General features: G+C 49.8%; 1 protein-coding gene across 1 annotated transcript in view; it reads left to right on the forward strand.

The window, feature by feature from the left end:
* Positions 1 to 251: 251 nt before the first annotated feature.
* The window catches only part of LOC119464130 (ras-related and estrogen-regulated growth inhibitor-like protein), a 62,017-nt gene continuing 42,244 nt past the window's right edge, over positions 252 to 20,024 (forward strand). Inside the window, exons 1-2 of the mRNA XM_037724966.2 lie at positions 252 to 721; positions 4,105 to 5,449. Of these exons, the coding sequence (XP_037580894.1) occupies positions 5,386 to 5,449 (64 nt within the window). The 5' untranslated portion in view covers positions 252 to 721; positions 4,105 to 5,385. The remainder of the gene's footprint in view (positions 722 to 4,104; positions 5,450 to 20,024) is intronic.

The raw sequence follows: 20,024 nt of genomic DNA on the forward strand, positions 1-20,024 counted from the left end.
CCAGCACAAGGAGACGGGAGGAGAGGAACAGCAACCACACAACAACAACAACCCACGAGAAGGTTATGCGCGCCAAGCAAAGAAGGAAGAGACAGGGAGAGGACAACGGCAGGGCCGAGAGAAGGGGACAGGAACCGGCGTCAGAACGCCCAGCAGCAACAAACGCTCACGCAGCAGCCGCAGCAGCAGAAGCAGCAGATCGCGCCGCGGCGCACACACACACACACGGCGGAGAGCGCAGAAGGAAGAAGCCGGTTTCGGGTCTGGCCGCACGCTGCTCGGCCGTACACAGCCGGCGTCCCGGGGAGAGGAGCGGGGAAGGAAGAACGCGCACGCCACGAGCAAGGTCCTCACGACGCGGTCAGTCAGTCGGCGAACGACCGCCGAACCAGCAGGCCGCCGCAGAAGATCCCTCCCACGAGGGAGTCCGCGTAACGATCCCTTCTTTCGCGTTCCACGTCAGGACGCGAGACACGTCGGCACGGTTCGGCCGCACGCTCGTGGATCCCGGACAGGGTCGCGCCTCCGGATCGGTTGAAGGCCCGCGCCCGCCGTCGTGCCCAGCACGCGCGCCGAGAGGACAGCGACATCGACGTTTGTCAGGTCGCTGGCTCCTTCTCGAAGGGAGTGACCGTTCTCTTCGTTGACGCTTCCTTTCGTGGACTGTCTTTGACGCCTGTGACCAGCCGCACTCACGTTTTAAGGGAAAGGCAGCTCTGAGGTGAGTGTTCGTGTTTGTCAACCGGCACGCTCTTGCTGCAGCGTCAAGCGATTAAGCACGTGTGCGTCAAGGGACGGTCCGATACGTTGGGCGATCCTGTCGAGAAGGATGATGGCTGTTCGGATTGTAGAAAAATGTGATGGAACCTGTTGGCTATTTTAAAGAATATTGTTATCGGACCCACGCGACGGATCGGGTAATTTACGCAGATGCGTCTTCCTGCTTATCTCATGACACGTGCGTCAGAAGTGTCCAATACGTCGGACGACGCCGTTTGGAGAAATGGTTGCTCGGACTGCTTAAACGTGATGAAATTTGTAGGGAACTGCGATGAAAACTGTCAGAAGGGTGGCAGATCTCATGTTGGTACCACCAATCGTACGCGTCAGAATGGCTGCTTTGATCGTAAATAAGGAAAAGTGTTGTTCCGCTTGTGCTCATCACATGTGCGTCAGAAGCGTCTAATATATACGTCGGACGAAGTAGCTATCAAACTGCTGTAAACGTTGCTTAACCTGTTGGAAACTATGATAAATACTTGTTAGAAAGTTGGCGGATGTATCATTATGTACCACTAGTGTACCATTATGTACCACCACTAAGATACGGTGGTTCGGGCGCATGTGTGTTTTGCGCGTGTTCGCCCGCCTACTGCCGCCTCCGTTCTGCGCATGTACAGCTTTCGGTGTGTGCTCGTATGATTTTCGGATAATGCACATGCATTAGGATGCACATGATGCACATGGGCTGCCGAAGGGAGTTGTTGGATTGAATCTTTGGAGTTAGTGAGCGAACCCTGTGTAGGTACTTGCGAGATCCTTTAGGAGTGCTCATTGAAGCCTTGAAGCCGGAAATTATTTTGCTATGTTTCAAGAAAACTTAGAAGTTGCACGTGGAAATCCGTGTGGGTTTTGGAGTGTTCGATATCTGCTAAAAACTGTTTTTGGTCCATGCCTACTAGAAGTTTGTGCAGCTCTGTACCAGTAGTTTTACTGTCTTCTATCTGTGTATGCGTGTGTGTTTGTGCGATCACGAAGGCGTGGTGTGTTTTCGAACTCCAAATCCAATATAAGGTCACGTGTGCGGCCAAATGAAACTGCTTGACCTAGTGGAGAAGGTGAAAACTCATTCTGACATCTTTCGTCCAGTAACGACTCTTTTTCCGTTCATCCCCGGCGATAGCTGTACTTATTTACTGCCGACACCTCTTGTTCGCGGAAGACCTTTCTGAACCTTAGCAGTGCACTTACTAAGAAATTCTTCTCGAAAAGATATCTTTCTTTTTGGAAAGCTATGTTCCGCTGGGCACGTCAAGTTCCTAAATGTCAAGTGCGAAAGTTCGTTTATTGAAGCTCATTGCGGGCACTTAGGGCACGCTTCAAGCATGTTGATGTGGCCAGCCAAGCTTGCTTTCAACGAATTTTTCAACTTATATGGAACGTACCCAGCAAAACTGCCACATTTGCTGTGCTGTTGTGCTTACGAAGTGATATCTCTGTGTAAACGTGAAGCAGAATGATGCTCGCACTGTGCTCGTTCTGGTTATGCGGAAGTTAGTTTACACTTTTTTGATGATTAAATTGTAAATTTGCGTCGACATTTTCAGAGAGCGATGTGAAGCCCCCAAAAGTAAGTTGGCGATTGGCAAACGCCCACTGCGCGTAACTCTGCAACACCTTCACCGTAAGGCTCTATTGCTGCTATGAGACGTGCTGTACGAACATTGGAAATTACGAGTACAACTCGAAAAGTTATGTTCCGACTCGAGGCATTCAATCCGAGAATTCGATTCCTTGAAATATTTTGCTGTGGCTCAAATACAGAGTTATTGCGATTATTAGAGTTTGGCTGCCATGCAAAGAGGCCGATGCATCTTGTGCACCGGGCGCTTTAAGTGCTGTTGTATGCCTACTTGGAAATCCGGTGAGTTTTCTAACCTACAAGCTGTCAATTGGATGGACGGATTTACAGCATGAATGACAGTCATTGTTATGTGCTCACTTGTACGTACAAATAACAACGTCCACATCTGATGTAATAGATTTCTTTTCCTTTCGTGGGCATGCCTGATTTTTTTTTAATTTTCAGACGCAAAAAGTGCTCAGTTTTTTACTTGACATTCGAAGTAAATATTTCTACAATATACTGAAACTTCAACATTAGAACACCGCAGTATTTCCTCATTATATTACCGGCTGTGGAAACAAAACAGCCGGTATTTAGTTTTCGCGTCTGCTCTGATGAACTTGCACGCTTGGCAGCATACGGTAGTGGCACTGTGATATCTGTGCATATTGATAACCAGTAATTATTGAATATTTTCACTGGTGCTTCATCCAAAAGGAAACATATGAAATTTGGGGATGCAAATGACTAACTTTTCGCAATAGAATGGCTTTACTTTTGAAACTCACTTTCTTAAATATTATTACATTACGAAAAATGCAGCATGCGATACGGCTGCCTGTGATGTAATCTGCCAATGGCACACTGAGGCATTTGTGCTAATTGAAATAAAACTTAATTTGTCATTGGTTCGCCTGGATCGTGGAAAGCACAGTCCTGCTAGAATCTGCGAAATTGAACAATTTAGGAAGTCAGTCAGCCATAACTTTTTTTTCTTAGACATCAGACATTAGATTGAACATTTTAAGGAGATTTATATTAGAACGAAGGGGGAAGGTCGCTTGTAGTGCTGCTGTGAATGGTGTCATACTACCAAGAGAAGAGGCAAGTTGCCGTGCGTTAAGATTGCTATATTAGTGTTCAATTATCATATGACGTAAATTCTTCACACGTATACTGCAATAATCCACGCTGTTGGAGTAGTTCTCGAATGCCCTGTTGAAAAATTGGAGCGGTCACCTAATGCCCCGATGGCATACTCGAAGTGCATCAGGGCTCACGGCTCCATTCAGGTGGTTTTGTGGTACGCAAGACGCGCCTCACGGCTCGAAAAACTTTCTTTTTTTTCTGGTTTATTAATTACCTAATGTGCGCAGCAGTGGGAAGTGAGACACCTCGATTTTAGCAAAACAAGCAGCTGTCAATTAAACTAATTATTCAACGACCGCGCTTCACACTGGTGTTTGCTTATCTGTGCTGTCAAGCTTACATGGCTACAGAAGCTAAATTATGTGGCGCGAGTGACTCCCACGTACAACTATGTGCAATCAAATCGCATACGCGTTCGGAAGCCGCGAAAGTTATTTCATATACTTGTATATGCATGGGTTATATAGCATACGGGAGCGGCAGGGCGTCCTCAAGATGGCTGCCACCGCATAAATAACACGCCGACTGGGGCGCGGCATTCATATCTCAAGCCAGGTGTGTGTCTCGCTCGCCAATTGTGTAACTTACCAGCGGCGCATTCTTTTCAGAGAGATCGTCGCTCCGGGACCCCAAGAAAGGAGCCTTGCCGCCAGAGGGCGCACACAGACCGACTACTTCAGGGGGCATTCGCCCGGCATCGTGACATCCAGGCAGGATCGAGAAAGAGGAGGGAGCCACAGAAACAGCTTCGGGTGGAGGCGACACGAGAGTTGATCGCCAACGCATATCTATACCCCCTCCAAGCCAGCGAGCTAGCAGTTCAAGCAGCCGCGGCAAACGCATATCGAACAGGGAAGCTCGAAGCTCGGTACGCCCGTAACCCCGATCGCGACCGCGCTCCAGCGACTCACCACCGGGAAATTCCGAAGAGGGCGCAAGGATTGGAGAGAGGGTTAGCGAGACGCGAACGCACACACACACACACACGCTCTCGGCGACGACCATAAGAGACGGGCAGGTGCTCCGGCCTCGAAAGAAGGCTTCTACGGCAGCAATCACACGCAAGAGCGGAGCGTAAGACAAACGTGACGTGTTCGACGTGTGTGCCTGTGTCTTCTTGCTGTTCCTTACGACCGGGGGCTCCTCCGTCGAACTGCGTTCGACAAGAAACTTCTACTACTCTTGCTGGAGGAGTAGTAGTACCACAGTCGGCCCCCGCCACCACGTGCCTGCTTGCCTGCCTACCCTGACCGTCGAGTAGCGAGAGAAACGCCGCGCGAGTGCCGGCGAGCGCTCACCGCATCGGGACCATCTCCTTTCGGACGCTTTTTTTTTTCTAGCTTCCCCGACGGGCTGCTGCTTCTTCCTCCTCATCCGCACTCGCACGCTCCGGCCTCCGGGAGAAGGTCAAGAGAACCACCTGGCCGAAGAAGAGTGTGCCGCGCGGTGCGAAAACGTAAGCGCGAAAGCGGTTCGTCGTGGGGCCGCACCTCTTGTCGGTTTCTTTTGTTATTTTCTCCCGGCGTGCTTCGACTCGGCCTTCTTGTGGCGGCAGCGCGCGGTGTTTGTTGGAGTGAGCAGGATCTCCCGATTGACTTGCTCGCCGTAGCGTGACACGTTGCCAGTGTGTTGTGTGTGTTGGCTGTGGGTGTTCTTGAGCCAGTTTTTACCAGCTGGCAAACCTCTCTCGACAAGAGTGTCATCTGGAGGCTTTCTTCACTGAGGTCGTCTGTCCCGTCCTCTGCTTCGTTTCGACTTTGGAAGGAGAATGGCAGCACGGGACTTCGTCGGCAGTTGCTGAAGTGCTGAAGGGGCCACATTCTCGGGGGATCGAAGAAGGCAGGCACCGCGAGTGAGAGCAGTCGAAGACGAAAAAAATCACAACGAGGATGACCAACAGAGCGAATCGCATCAAGGTCGCCGTCCTCGGCGGGCCCAGGTCCGGAAAGTCTGGTGAGTCGATCGTGGCTGCCATTTCTTGCTTCCTATCTGACCTTTCACACTTTCCTTTGCACTGCGACGTCTACGTCCCCCTACTGTGCCGTTCTGTCTTGTTGGCAGCTCGAATGAAAGACGATACGCTGTGACCTTTATGCCCTTTACATGCGTGTGCCAAGAGAGCTCGCGCGACAGGGCGATGCCTGCGACAACTTGGCGGAGAAAGTGCGGTTGTTTCAAAGATTGTTTGCTTCAACAGACTAGAGGTTTCTTTTTCCCGCCTCTGCTATTTTTTTGGACGGATGGCTGTGTGGGTGACATCATGTTATTCGTGGGTGCAATTGCCTCGGTGTATAGCCATGCTTGTTTCTCCAAACGAATCGTTTTAAATCTCCAGCACAGGCCAACATTGTTCATTTGAGACATATTCCAGTACGAGATTTATTTGAGCTGCTGTCACTCTCCGGTTTGTTGTTCCTCCCACTCTCCAACGACATCGGTTGTTGATGAGGTGTCTCCTGGGACACGACTGCTCTGATAGTTTTTACTTCCGAAAGAAGTGCCAGAAAAAGAGTAATCATTCCTTGATGCCGAGTTCTTGCGATTATTGTGAGCAGAGTGGCGAACTTAGTAGCACATTTCAACGCAAGTAGTGTGTATTTGGGAAATACAATAGTGCCATTTGTGTTGACTTTGACTTTGATAGCAAACAAGACGTTTATACATGACTAGTGTTATTGAGGTAGTGGCAAATGTGCACATTGTTTCTCGAAGAGTGACATTGATATTGCCCTTGTGTATTATGCAAAGCTGCTTGAGCAGTTTGCTTTCTGAAACGAATGGGCTGAGACATTTGGCAATGCTGTGTTTAAAAACAAAAACAAAATGAGGAACAAGAGAAACTTGCCTTGTGCACATGGTTGTGTTTCAAAATACTACGCCTAATTTAACCTGGCCTATCTGCTACGTCACGCGTTTTGCAGTTCAGATATGCCCTCCTTATTACAACATCGACCACAAAGGCTATTCAGCTTCGATTCCCAATTTATAACGAGATAACTGGCATTTATCTGGTAAAATACATTGAGTAACCTAGTGGTACTTGGCCTGTCCACATGCAAAGTTCAAGCCAACCACGCCGGTTGTTTTGACGTCGTTTACAGCAAACACTCTTACGCCGTGCATCAAGTAGCGATATTCGAATGGTTCGTTACGTTTTTATCACAAAGGCTTCCAAGGGTTTCAGTGAAAGCAGAAGTGTTTACGTCGAAGTGCTACAGTTGATGGGTATATTTATGCGAATCGTGAGGGTCCACCACTCGTCGGGAACAAAGATGAAGGTATTGCGGGTGCGCCTTACACGGATGCCAGAAAATACAATCGGCATATCGCAGAGAAATACGCAACCACTACAATCTACGATGCCCTTGTACAGCAACAGCTGTCTTGCCGTATAGCGGCACAAAACGCCTCGAGTACAGGTGAGTGAAACCATTAGCACCTGGGCGTGTGCTCTGCTTCGCGGCATTACCGCAATCCTCGCAAACGATTCTTTAGTTGTTTTGGTTGCCTATTTGAGTGATTTGTTCGCCATATGCGCGTGGCCTTTAGTATCTGCCATTAAATCACTTGATCGCAATTTTCCTCGCCAGCACCAGAGCTGGATTGCTGATTATCTTTACGATTAATTGCGTGACATTTTAATTGATGTTGGTAATATTCCTTCCAGTTATTAGTCAGTTGAGGCAACGTTTGCCTCAGAAACTGTGTATGCATGTATCTAGGAAGAATAGCTTCTGCGTTCAAGTGAACGTCCATCTGTCGGAGGAGGGTTTCAACTTCATCTTCGTGCTCATAACAGCGTGCTCAAACTGTAACAATGAAGATCTTCAATTTCGTTGACTACTAGAAGATATAGCCAAAACCATGCAGTTACAACCACGCCATATCGATGGCATCAGAACAGAGACAACTAGGCTAGTCTGCCCATAAATATTTTGTCTAGTGGCCTTTAATTCCTGCCGTGGATTTAAGCGAACAATACTGGAACGAGATCAGCTATTTATGTGACGCCAAATGTAGATGATTCTTACATGGGAATTCACGGCCAATGTTTTATGTTCTCCAAACGTGCATATTGAACAACCGCTGAATGTATGCCTGTTTAAAACCGCAAACATTATTAGATAGGCCAACCTTTCGAAGCCAACTGTGGCCACGTCGTTTCGCGGTCGTTGGTTTCAGTTGTCGTTAAAATAAGATGTGCAAGGTGCCCATTTGTGTTACCGCAGAAGCGCTGCGGAGGAACCACTCGAAAACTCTTCATTTTTTTTTCTTGCGCGATGAATATCAGCGTTTATCTTTCTATTCGCGAAATCGGCTACGGCCAATTCGCAACGGACCAGGTCGCCGTCTCCTATAGCTCGTAATACGTCTGCGTGTCCAGGGACACTGCAGGCGTTTTGCGTGAGCCGAAGAAGCAGCAGCAGAAGTAGCAGCAGAAGTGGCAGCAGAAGCAACAACAAGAGCTAGTCAGCAGAAGCAATGCTTATACCAAGACAAGCCAAGACAAGGCGAAATGAACACTGTGCGTAGAGCTCCACTCAAACACGAAAGCGCAATCGTGACCGACTCAAGTCGGTCTCGAAGTTCGGCGAACTTGAAGTGAAGGGTTCGAGTATCTTTCTTTTTTCTTTTGCTTTTCATTCTGGAAAGTCCTCGTCGAAGCTCGAGTGTTAGCTGCGGTGACATTTATTAAAGATAACAGAGAGTAGCCAATCACAACCCCCAGAACCGGACTGCCGCGCTGAGGGGAGGGGGGGGGGGGGGGGGGACTGCTAAGAAGGAAATGCGGTCAATGGGATAGTGGTCATCTCTTCTTTAGCGCCCCGGCGGCGGCAGCGCCGTTGGCGCCGATATTAAACGGCGACTGCAGGCTTTTTTCATTTTTGTTCGGCGTCTTGTCGGTCAGTGTTAGTGGCTGTATTCTTTCTTTCTGTATTCTCTCCTTTCGAAACCGATTTCGCCTTGTCCGGGTGCGCGCGCGCCTTGAGCTGTATGAACGGGCCCGGCTGTACCTTACCTGGCTCGGGCTGCCGGCGAAAGAAAATCTAGGTTACGCTCTATAACAACCAACTCCCGCCGGGTTAGTGAACCCAAAGAGTCCTCACATCTCCGGCACGTGAAGAACTGCGCGCGCGGTGCATGCCGGTTGAAATTGTGCACGTCGTCTGCTTCGCATTGGCCCTGCCAGACGTGCACGTTTGAAAGCAGACGTCGAGAATCCTTTATCGGAGGCGTGAAAGAGGGGAAGCGCTCTGTTGTTCGATTGGAACAGACGGCCGTCTTCTGCTCGCGCTCTGCGTGACGTCTTGTCGCTGGTCAATGCGCAGTCGGTCGAGAGCGGTGACCTTAAAAAAAAGAGAAAAGATTCACGTTCGTCGAAGGAGAGTGCCAACCCCCCCCCCCCCCCCCCCCTTCCACTGCCGGGCTGGCAGTTGTCCCTCTCGTCGAATCGGAGTCAAAAAGCTTGTTCTTCAATTTGGCACGCAGCGAGGATGACCGAGTGGCAGCGCGCTGGGTGGCGTGACGTAACAGGGTCTGACGAGATTCGTTGGCGCGAGCGAGAGGTAGGTCTTGTCCGGGTGCTAAGATTTAACACCTCTTTCACAGCTGGAGGCGAAGCGTGCTGGAGTAGAGCAGGCTCTTTTTTTCTTGGCACGGAATGTTTTGTTTTGGCGATGAGTTGGAGAATCTGTCTTGTCGCGTGTGGTCGTACTTCGAGAGCCTTGTCGACTCCTTGGCGCGAGAAATGTTCAGCTGCCTTTCTTTCTTTTCGGGGACATTGCATAAATCATGTCTGCGTGCACATAAATCAATTAACGGAGCCCAGGTCCTGAAGCAGGAGAAATTTGTCTTGTCACCACCGTAGCGTTTCCAGGAATATATTTCAAGGGCAGATGGACATTGCAACGTGTGATGAGCCAGTCAATAGCACAAGAGGAGTCAAACCCGGTCTCTCACATAGTTTGGTGCGCAGCAGCGTGGCCAGGATGCTTAACCCTTCATACACTATAGGCGACCATGCTCGTATATTTCTTTGTGTATGCTTGCGTGTGTCGGTGCATATTAGTGCGTACAATGCATAGTGCGCCCAGAAGTACGCTATGAAAGTGCGAAAGGAAGCACGTCGTATTTCTGATCGTATTTATACACGATCGTGCGTCACTGTCTCGGCGCATCCGAGTGCCTGCATAAAAAAAAGCGCGTTAATTGAGTTTGCGCTAAAATCCATAACAGCGTGTCCTGTATCCGTCCACGGCCAGAGTCTTTCGTACAAGACACATCGCTTTCTAGGTGTGATCACAGACCGGGGATTCTTGTGGAGGCCCACTACTCCTACATCAAGAGGGCGCTTATTTCCATTGCACATGTACAAGGGTGAACGCGAGAAAAAAACCTTGGGCTCATCGGCATGGTCCCTGCTGCAGCTGTAGAGAGCTTTTTTTCTGGGGGTTTAGGTTACAGCCTGCTGGTTTCGGCGAACGCATGCAAAACAAACATTCTCTTTCTTCAGAGTTTGCTAGGCCAGGCATACGACAACTGTTCAGCGCTACCACGGTGCTCCTGAACTTGTTCAACAATTTATAATCGCTAGATACCATTCTATCCAAACTTGTGTCACAGCTGACAGCCACACAGTGCACATTCGACTTCGCTCTCGAGCGCCCAGTCACCACATGGCTGCTTTGACGGCGCACAGACCTGAACCACATGTTGGGATGTTGTACCTGATCAAGGCTGCCTTCCGCCGACTTTTACACCAGCAGCACGATCTTTGTCACCCCTGTTGTGCCTTTGACAACCACAGGTATGCCTGAAGATATCAGGAATTCCGAAGAAGGCCGACACTTCATTACTGGCCCTACAACAGATGGCACAGTTACCGAACGAGGGACATGGGGAGATGGCGCACATTTGCACTAATGGATCGTTCTGCTTCACCAACTATAGATGTGCCGTTGTCATCCGCGGCCGTACATGTCCTAAGTTCAAAATGTCACATATGATGAAGTCAACGGCGACAATTTCCGCCCTACGGGCTGCTGTCAGTTATATCCTGCAAACACAACCTCGTAAGTGCGTCGTGTTTTTTGACGCGAAGGCAGTCAGTCCTCCAGAGTTTGCAGTCAGCCACAGGACACGTGAGCAATTGGTGTCTGAGATTAGGAAATGCCTCAATCAAGCTCTGTGTAATGGACATTAGGTCCTATTCTAATGGATGCCTGGTCACTGTGGCATCGTCCGTAACGTCCTTGCCAATGAAGTTTCCCGTTCAGTCCACAAGGAACCCGCACAGTTCCCATACACTTGTCAAGAACGCATGCTACAAGGCGTCTTCGTTTGTCTGCTCAAAGACGCAACCCTCCTGGAACAAGTAGAGCGCGTAGACTTGTCGCCTCCGCAGACTTTAGCTCTCGTTGAAGCTGCAGATGCCATTGCACCTTTCCCGCAGTGAGGCAACTTTACTGCGGTGCTTCTGCCTGGGAGTGGCTTTTACGAAAGTCAATTCTTTTCTCATTGAAATTACAGACACTCGCATGTGCGATTCATGCAGCGGTGAAGAGGACATCGAGCATGCCCTGTGTTTTCGTACTCGTTAGGTCATCGAGCGTGACCTTCCTTGCGCTATGTTAAATCGGCTGGACTCTACACCAATGTCAGATACGAAGATTCTCAGATTGTGGCCTCACATACGTCTCAGGATGACGAATCAGTGCAGGTATTGCTAAGATTCCTGAAATCGGCTTGCCAGAGTAACCCATTGTAGGTACGATGGGCAGCCTACGTGCCCGTACTGCCGCGGCCTCATCCCTCTCCCTCGTTTATCTATCTGCCAATATCTCTCATAACTTTCATAAGGTTGCAAACGGGACACGTGTCTGGTTGACTTCCCTACCTTTAATTTTTCTCTCTGCTCTTGTTACGGGACACTGAATCGGCGACTGAGCACGTAGCAGTGCGTTTTGAATCACTTGAAAGAGATAACGCCCATGCATAGCAACTCTGTCAGTTCGGATGGTCAGGCCAACACCGCCACCCCATGACTGAATCAAGCCTTTCAACCAACCAACCAACCTGTTCCATTGAAAGAAGGCCCAATGGCCAATGGCCCATAGGTTCATTTCAAGCTGACACATCCAGCCGACCGCGGAATTGATATTCAAACCTTGAAAAAACGCCGCTAACCGTCCCTGGATTACAATATGTGTCGGGCACGCCACAGGTCTCGCATTTCAAGCACAGCACGGTAAGACAAAGACTGCTCTACACGACAGCAAATGACGTGGGTGTCTGGAAATTCCTCGCTCCGCGCCTCTTCCTTTAACGAGCGCAGAACCGGAAGCGTAAAAATGTAAGCGGAGATCACCTATTGTTTGAAGGATCCAAGGTCCTCACGACCCAATCCGCAATGCATTCCGATCAGTTCTTGGGACAAAAGAAGTGTTTGCATTGATGCCTTGAATGCAAACAAGTCCGAACGAAGAACAAACGGCAACCGTACCCGCCTCGACAGTACAATCGTTTCGCCCAGAAACGTCAAGGAGTTCGCGGAGACCGGCGACCGAGCGACCGGCCGACCCCGCCGTTCTCCGAGTCGCTAAAGAGACTGTCACTATGCGTCGTCTAGCAACGACGGCTAACGCACACAATGCGACGCGCCATCGTTGCTTATATAGCAAGCTACCGCGAGTGGGTCGTTCCAACTGTCACGCCGGACAAAAGGCAGTGGCCCCTGAGGCTAGCGAGAGATAGGCCGGAAGCCCTCTTCGGCGGATTGCACGAGGATCACGCGATCCACAATGGCCGATGCCTGTCGACGTAATCCAGCCTCGAATGCGTAACCTCCCACCGCTGTCAAGCTGTCTCGTAAATGACGCTGCAGCCGGCCAGGCGACGGCAGAGCGTGCGGATCTCGCTTTTATGTGGCAAGTTTAAACAAACGTGTGTCAAGACGCCACACGCATACAGGCGCAGCGGAACGAAGTGAGAGTCTTCTTTTCTGCCGTTGTCATTCTCGCCCTTTCATTCGCGGCGATAAAAGGGCAGGTGCATTTTCGTTGCCGGAGAAGAGGAACAGATGACGCACATCTCGTCGTCTTGCAGTCGACGACCTCCTGCGCGCCGCGTCTGCTACTGCTACTGAGCGCAGACGTATGGGCGAACTAGCATAGCATGACGTCAGGACGATGCGGCCATCATATGTTCCGTGCTGCAAAAGGAATATCGACAAACTTTACTGGAGTGGGTTTTTTGGGGCGTACACGATTACTAGATTGGCCGAAGTTTTCGGTCACTCTTGAAAGATTGTTCGAAGCAGTGGACGGCTATTAAGAAGTGTCAGTGAAGTGTCAAATTAAGAAGTGTTCTTGACTGTAATGCGTCTGTTCTTGTCTTTTCTTTTTTGGCCACGCAGCTTGCTTGTTTGTGTGATTGTGTAGGATTTGGAAATGACACTCGGTGAAGTATCATATAGGTGGTGTACAAATCCACGCCACATAGGCTGGCGCCCTCTGGATTTTAAATACGGATCTTAAAGGCTATGCTTTTGCTGGTTGAATATGGCGGAAGCAATTTTCGAAGACGGAAACAGATTATAGACGTCGAGTTTCGGATACCATCTATTGGAGTTGTGTTGTCCAGCAGCGAGCGACGACTGAAGACGTTAGCACTGACAGGACGGTAACTACGTCCTCAAGATCCGTGACCAGGAAAGCCTGAGTGTAAAACGTTGACATCCCACCTGAGGCCTGCGGATGGTACCGTTTACGGATCCCAGCTGGAACCCCAAACTTATTTGCATGACATGCACACAGGCAGTTTGGAGCTTCTATTCCACCCCCGGAAGACACTTTTAGCAGCATCACATACACCCTCCCGGCAGCACAGTTCCGCAATATGCGTTGGCAAACAACATTTAAAAAAAGCGCTCCTGGTCCATACTGTTCCCTTATCAAGGTGGGGCCGTCTAGCCAGCGACCGTGAACGGGGTGCGACATCGCGCCGAGACCACCTCCCGACCAGGCGACGCTTTACTCCTTCTACACGCATCGACAATCCCTCTGGATAGCCCCCCCCCCCCCCCCCCCCCCTTTCAAAACAGCAAGAACGGCATGGCGTCTTGTTCGTGGACGACGAATCGCGAGCCACGGCAAGGCCGTAAAGGGTCCGGCAGTGTGCCAGTGGGGAACTGGTGGCAGCGCTGTACTGGGCTCCGCGGTGCCGCTTATCTCTCTTCCGCGTCCGCGGTGGCACAGCTGTGTGTAACTGCGTCGCGCCACGCTCGATACACCGCCCTGTGTGCGACACGCGGTGTACGGGCCGTTAAACGAAAATCCCGTGCCACGCGCCGCCGCCATTACACGGTATACGTGCGTACGGGTGGATGTTCACTGCGCGGGCAGCATTCCACATTCTCCTCCTGGTCGTCGCACCACCGCTAGAGCCGGTCGATCTGCCATATCCGCGTAAAGAAAACGGCGTGATACGGACGGAATCCTCTCGGGAGAGCGGGCCAAGCGAGCCAGTTTCGGCAACGCCCGGCGCGGAAGTTGGGGCATCGTGATGCGGGAAGTCGCAGAAAGTGGACTCGCCCGCTGCCTACCGTGTCCTCTCTCATAGGGCGACGCCAGGTTCGCAGTTCGCACAGGTTTCAGCTGATTTCGCAAATGATTTTACTTCGAGTTTCCTTTTACGACGAAGTTTTTTTAGGATAGTGCCACGGTGGTTTTTCGCGTGGCAATGGCAGAGGGCGATGTGCAGCGGGCTGCCGCTGCCGAACGAAAGCCACTGTGGATGCTGTGCGCGGAAATTGAACGTCATCAGCGGGAAGTCGCAGAAAGAGGACTCGGCCTGCTGGTATTTCGTCGTCCCTGATCGGCGACTCCAGATTCGTTAACATATGCCGGAGTTCGCGTGGTTTAGGGCTCTGATTTGCAGATAATCTTACTTGAGTTTCCTTTTACAATGAAACTCTGTGAGGAAGTTCCGCAACTGTTTTCGTCCGGTGACGGTGGTGGCGCATGTTGGTTATCGGTTATGCACTGTCGAATTGCACAGAGCGGAGCTGGCGGAGCATGCAGGAAGATGACTCGGATATTGTCGACAGTGTAGAAGTACTGAGCTCGGATGTAGTAAAGCGTTCGAAAGGCTTCAGTCTAGCGAAACAATCGCGCTTGGCATAGTGAAACGTTTGCAAAAGTCCTGGGTAGATTTGGGGCTGCGGCAACCATGATCTCTAGGACTTCCGAAAAGTGCAAAAACTGCCATATGCCATACACAGCTTCGCTGTCCTAAACGTATATACCAGTTACTGGGATTTGCGTGCGCCTGCAATGGTTTCTTGTTTACCCTTTTTTATTATTATTTTTTTGGCATTCTTCAATGTCCATACGGGAATGGCATCGCCACGTAGTACATGGTTTCACATGAAAATTCATTCACGATACCGCACGCAGGTACCTGTTAACTAATGTAACAATAAAAGCAGCACCGCGTCAATCAGAAACGTTGTTTCGGCTATGGCAATAAACATTATCTGGCTACCTGCAACTCGCCAGTAGGACTCCGTGGTGCGAATCAATTCTCCTGTGACACTGGATGCGTGTGTCGTGCTTTTTCGTTGACGGCAGCAGTATCATCAGAATCATCATCATTGACGACGACAGCCGCAGCAAGAACAGTGCAACAGTTGCTGCAGCAGGAACACGAACAAAAAAGAAAAGAAATGAACAAATGCTGTGTTGAGTCTCAAGCATCGGCATAGCAAAGATATTCCTGTGCGCGCGATACTCATTTATGGTCACTATTTTATTGAGTAAAGGTAGTGGTTAGGCAGCGGTTCTAGGTGATGCCTCAGCCAGAAGGGGCTCGACTATCCGCCAGTGATCTTGCTTCTTCCTACCTAGTCGCTCAACCGGCAGTTCCCGCGTATCGGCTGACTGAGCATCGACCGTAACGGGCAGCGGCTGTTTCGTGGCAAGCCGTACGCGTATACTGCCTGGCGGCGGAGGCATGAATCATAGTGGCAACGGGTGCTGCGCCGATCGTCGCTATCTTCGCGCGCGGCCGGTCTGTCGCTCGTCCGAGCGAGTCCCGCGGCGCGTGCAAGGACGTGCGGCCAACAAGAGCTGCATGTTGATCAGGTCCGAAAGCTCGCAATCTCTTCCTCCCGGCGCGGTGCGAACGACGTTAGCGAAGCGAGCAAGGACTGCACCGGCCCGAGAGTACCTACGGCTGACGACGCCTTCGGCAGTCCCAATAGTTTCTCTTGTTTCTTTTCTTTCACCTCACTTCCTCTACGTTATCCGAGAAGAGGTGGGGCGGGGTCGTCTCGTCGTTTTGACCGATACGGGGCCGAAATCCCGACCCTGGGTAGTCGTCGACCCACGCGCGAGCGTCCGTGCGCATTTAATCTCGTTCCGGATATGTTCCACTGAGTGCAACATATTTGCAAAAAAAGATGTTCCGCTTACTAAGTGGGACCTATATGCGCATAGAGTGTCGTTGAGCTTCGGCTCTTTCTTCGGTGGAGCTCCTTGCCTCTTTAGATCTGTAGAATGCCTAATTTCGTTCCAGATAAGTTCCACGAAGTGGAAATGCCGCTCCGCATAGGTCCAGACAAGTAAGTGCATCAAAACTGCAACACTGTTCAAAGTGTGTGTGATATAATGCACGTGCGCGGGCTGACCGGAAGGCGATATATATACAGGCCCTACTGGGAAGAAGAGGGGGTTGAGAAAGGGGGAGAGGACGTTGTGTATGCTGCAGTCTCAGAACGTTTGTCGTTTGTGCTTTATGCGTGTGTTTGTGTTTCCGTGGACTTTTTGTTCAGAGGCTTCATTTTTTTGCCGAAAGACGCGGCGGGCCTGTGACGAGTGGTTTTGACAGCTACGGTCTTGTCCGCGTGAGCACGCTGTAGCACCGTTTCCGTTCTTTCCCTCCCTTCAATTAGTTAATTTCACTGAACCCATCTTCCAACCCCTGCTCCTTTTCAATCGCCACCACCACTAACGACAAAACACAACAACAAGAGCAACACAACAAGAACAAACAACAAGCGACACCAAAACAAACAACAAGAGCAACAACAGCCACAGCAGCGGCGCCCACGAGGACAACACGGGTCTCTACCCTGGCAGCCTTCGTGCCTTGAGGCATAGCGTGCGAGGGTTTAATGACCAGTTTCCTGTCCCAAGTTTACGTACCACAGAATGCCTGCGCTTGACAGGGTGTACCACATCTGCCGCCACGGTGTGAGTAGCGCCGGCTAGCACTCTGCCAGGGCAAGAGACAGAGCAAGCGAGAGAGGAAAGGCAGGGAGGTTAACCAGAAGTCAGTTTCCGGTTTGCTACCAGGGCAAGATTTACCACACATACAAGGACGTGCGTTTCTCGCTTAGAATCGTAGAAGAAAATTATTGCGCTTATCGACGATTTATTCTAACTGCAATTATGAAGAAAGATCGCATTTTAAGGTCTAAATCGTTCGATGTAGCACTACAATTACTTGCTTGTTTTTTAGGGAAGTGAAAAGCGCAGTTGTTTTCGTCTATAGGGAAGCTAGCTGCTGCGAAGGCGGCGCTAGTATAAACTTGTGTCGTCACCTTACGGCAGCTGCGGAGAGCCGCTGTTCTGGGAGGGTTCACGCGTGTTGAGCAAGATTTACCGGGAGGCTTGCGGCTTTCCCAAGAGCTAGCTTCCCTATAGACCGTTTCACTGATTACAAACATAGGCCCTGCACGGCTTCCGGTTTTGCCCACTGACGTAGCTGCTGAATGTAACTGGCAAAGAAGCAACCATGCCTTTTCAAGCATAAACCTGATAAGGCACGTGACCGGAAGTTTCTTGGGGGCGGCACGCTCGCTGCTGTTATCGCGAGCATGAAACCGTCTATAGACTAAGGCGAGTCTGCATTTTTTTTTCTTGAAAAGTAGGCAAGCAACTGTACCAAGTGTTACATTCAACGATCGGAGTCGTAAAATTATTTCTCTGCAAGATTTCAGTAAGAACAGAGCAGCGGTAGGCGCAAAATCTTTTATCTGCGATTTTTAGCGGGAAACGCACAGTTTCTGTCCATAGTCACACAAGTACCGTGCTACGCGGCTTTCGTTGGTATTGTGCCTTTGCCGGCGCTGTTCGTCTCATATCGTGGATCGCCAAGTGGTCTAAGCTACCTCCTCGTATAAACAGGAAGTACCGCAGATGGATCACAGTTGGCAAAATCTAACGTCGTGGCCCAGCTACAATCGCGGAGAAATTGGTATGCACGGCCGATGAGAAGGAGTATTTGGCTCATTTCGCTGCTCTCGCTCAAGGATTAACGCGCTTGCTCGAGGTGACGCATGGTACTGCTTATAAGGTTATGACGACGAGATGGAACGGGAGAGGAAGGCACCCATACATCTTTTCTTTTTCTCCAACGCCAAGGCTTGGCACAGCGGGCTTGGTTAGCTATTTAGGTCGCTCTACACATAACCGACGCAGCCCTGAGTTTAAAATATAACAGCGCGACTTTGGGCAAGGAGATAAACGGAAGAGCAGAAAACGGCAAGTTCTTATGCAAGGATGTGATGAGACAAGGACAAGGACAGCGCTTGTCCTTCTTGCTCATCGGTTGCATCTTGTCGTCCAAAGACGCGCTGCTGCATTTTGAATCGCGCAGATCCAACTGAACCAATATTTGACTTTACTAAGCAACCGCGAAGATGACATCCAAACCCGAGCACCTATTACCTGCATGTTATTGCACAGAGGTACCTGTTTAGGATGTCGTATTCTTTGCCGAGCACTATTTCAATTCATCTGGCACAAAGAAAAAACATTTATCGCAGGAAAAAAAAAACATTTGAGCGGGGCTACACAAAAGCCGTACTTACCTTTAAAAAAAAATTAGGAGAATTTGTTGAAGAGTTTTAGTAAACGACGTTTCTATAATACCGCTAGAGACACTATTGTTGTAGGAGGTCTAATAAAATAGAGAAGACGCAAAAACAAAAGCCATGTGTTGACGCCGTTTTGAAGTTGCCACATCAGCCAACCGTGACGTCCTGGTTTTTAGACGCCGTCTACTCGAACGTAGATACATTTTTATCGGTAAAAAAATGACTACATCATACTGCTAAAAAAAGCCAAAGACTAACCTATAGGGAGGATTAAGAACTTTTATTGAACCACCAAGTGATCCGGAAAGCGAAAGAAACATAATATGCAATCTGTGACGTCACGCTGACGTGCCGGCCCTGGGATGTTTCAGCGCGCAATTCAAGAAACAAAACTTTGACCGTCATTTTCTTTTCTAATATTCAGCCTATTACCGCGAAACCAACGAAATCAGAGTTCTTCAATAATACTTTATCAATATAAACCGATGCAGCGTTCTATTTAGTGCGACTTTAAGCAGTGCGTCGTGTCAAAAAAAAAAAAATAGAGAGAGAGAGAGAGAGAGAGAGAAGGAGGAGGAGCAGGACCATCATTCATTTTACACTGCGCAAAAAAAAAAAATGGACAAGAGAGAACAGGGGCGAGCGATTTTTTTCTTCTTTTTTTGCGCTGTGTAACATGCATTATCCGTACCAATTAACTAGCGCCCGAACCCGTCTGAGAAGACTATCAAACTAACTCTTGCTAAATACATACCGTATCGTCGCTTTAATACTTTCAAATCTTTCTTGGTGTGGCGTTTTGTTTCACATCTTCAGTCTGCCACGCGGCGTAAGCTTCTGAGTCAGAATGAAAAGGATTGCGTTAGCATGAAGCGCAGACTTGCCATAGGCTAAGCCCGCATCACTAGAGCAGTTCCCGGAAACAAACTATTGCAGCCGTTCATTTCGCAGCCAGCGAGGCCGCACAACCTCCGCCATTCGGATACATCGGCGCGTGTACACGGCTTCACGTTGCTCGGTTACACCCCCTGCAGTGCACACTTCCCAACATCGCTTTGCGCAGTCCAGACATTGGCAGTTAACAAACGGTGGCGCATTTTTTTTTTTTTTTTGCACGCACTACGCGTTGGGCATACGTACCGAAGGCAACGACGAGACACAAGAAGAATGAAAATGAGATCTCTTAGTCACAGCACCACTTGTTGCGCAACACGTCGTGAGACACTTCGCAGAACAACGGCACTGAATAACAAGTAGGCGGTGGTGTAATGCAGAGACGCTTAGGCGTAGAGACGGTTGTTCGCAGAAGCGTTAAAAATCGGATAGCTGTGTAAGCTCGAACGCGAAACGACGTCATGATTCAACTGGCATTGGGTGTCTTATCGCAAGGAGAATCGGGTTTTCAAAACGGATTGCGAACCGTGACCTACGTAACCATCGCTGATATTAAAGAAAGAAAGCGATGCGTTGCACGTGGTTGGGCAGCACGCAGTCTGGACTGAAGATCTGTGACGAAACAGCAATGCCGAAACTGAGAAGTGCATACACGAGATACTGTAGTCGGCAGCGTCATTCCTAATGAATGCTAAGAAATGGGGTCGCCGGAGAAGTTTTTTTTTTGTTTTGGCATGAAGGCCGGCACTGTCG

This window comes from Dermacentor silvarum, chromosome 9 (genome assembly GCF_013339745.2).
Source record: "Dermacentor silvarum isolate Dsil-2018 chromosome 9, BIME_Dsil_1.4, whole genome shotgun sequence".
In the NCBI taxonomy this organism is placed as follows: domain Eukaryota; kingdom Metazoa; phylum Arthropoda; class Arachnida; order Ixodida; family Ixodidae; genus Dermacentor; species Dermacentor silvarum.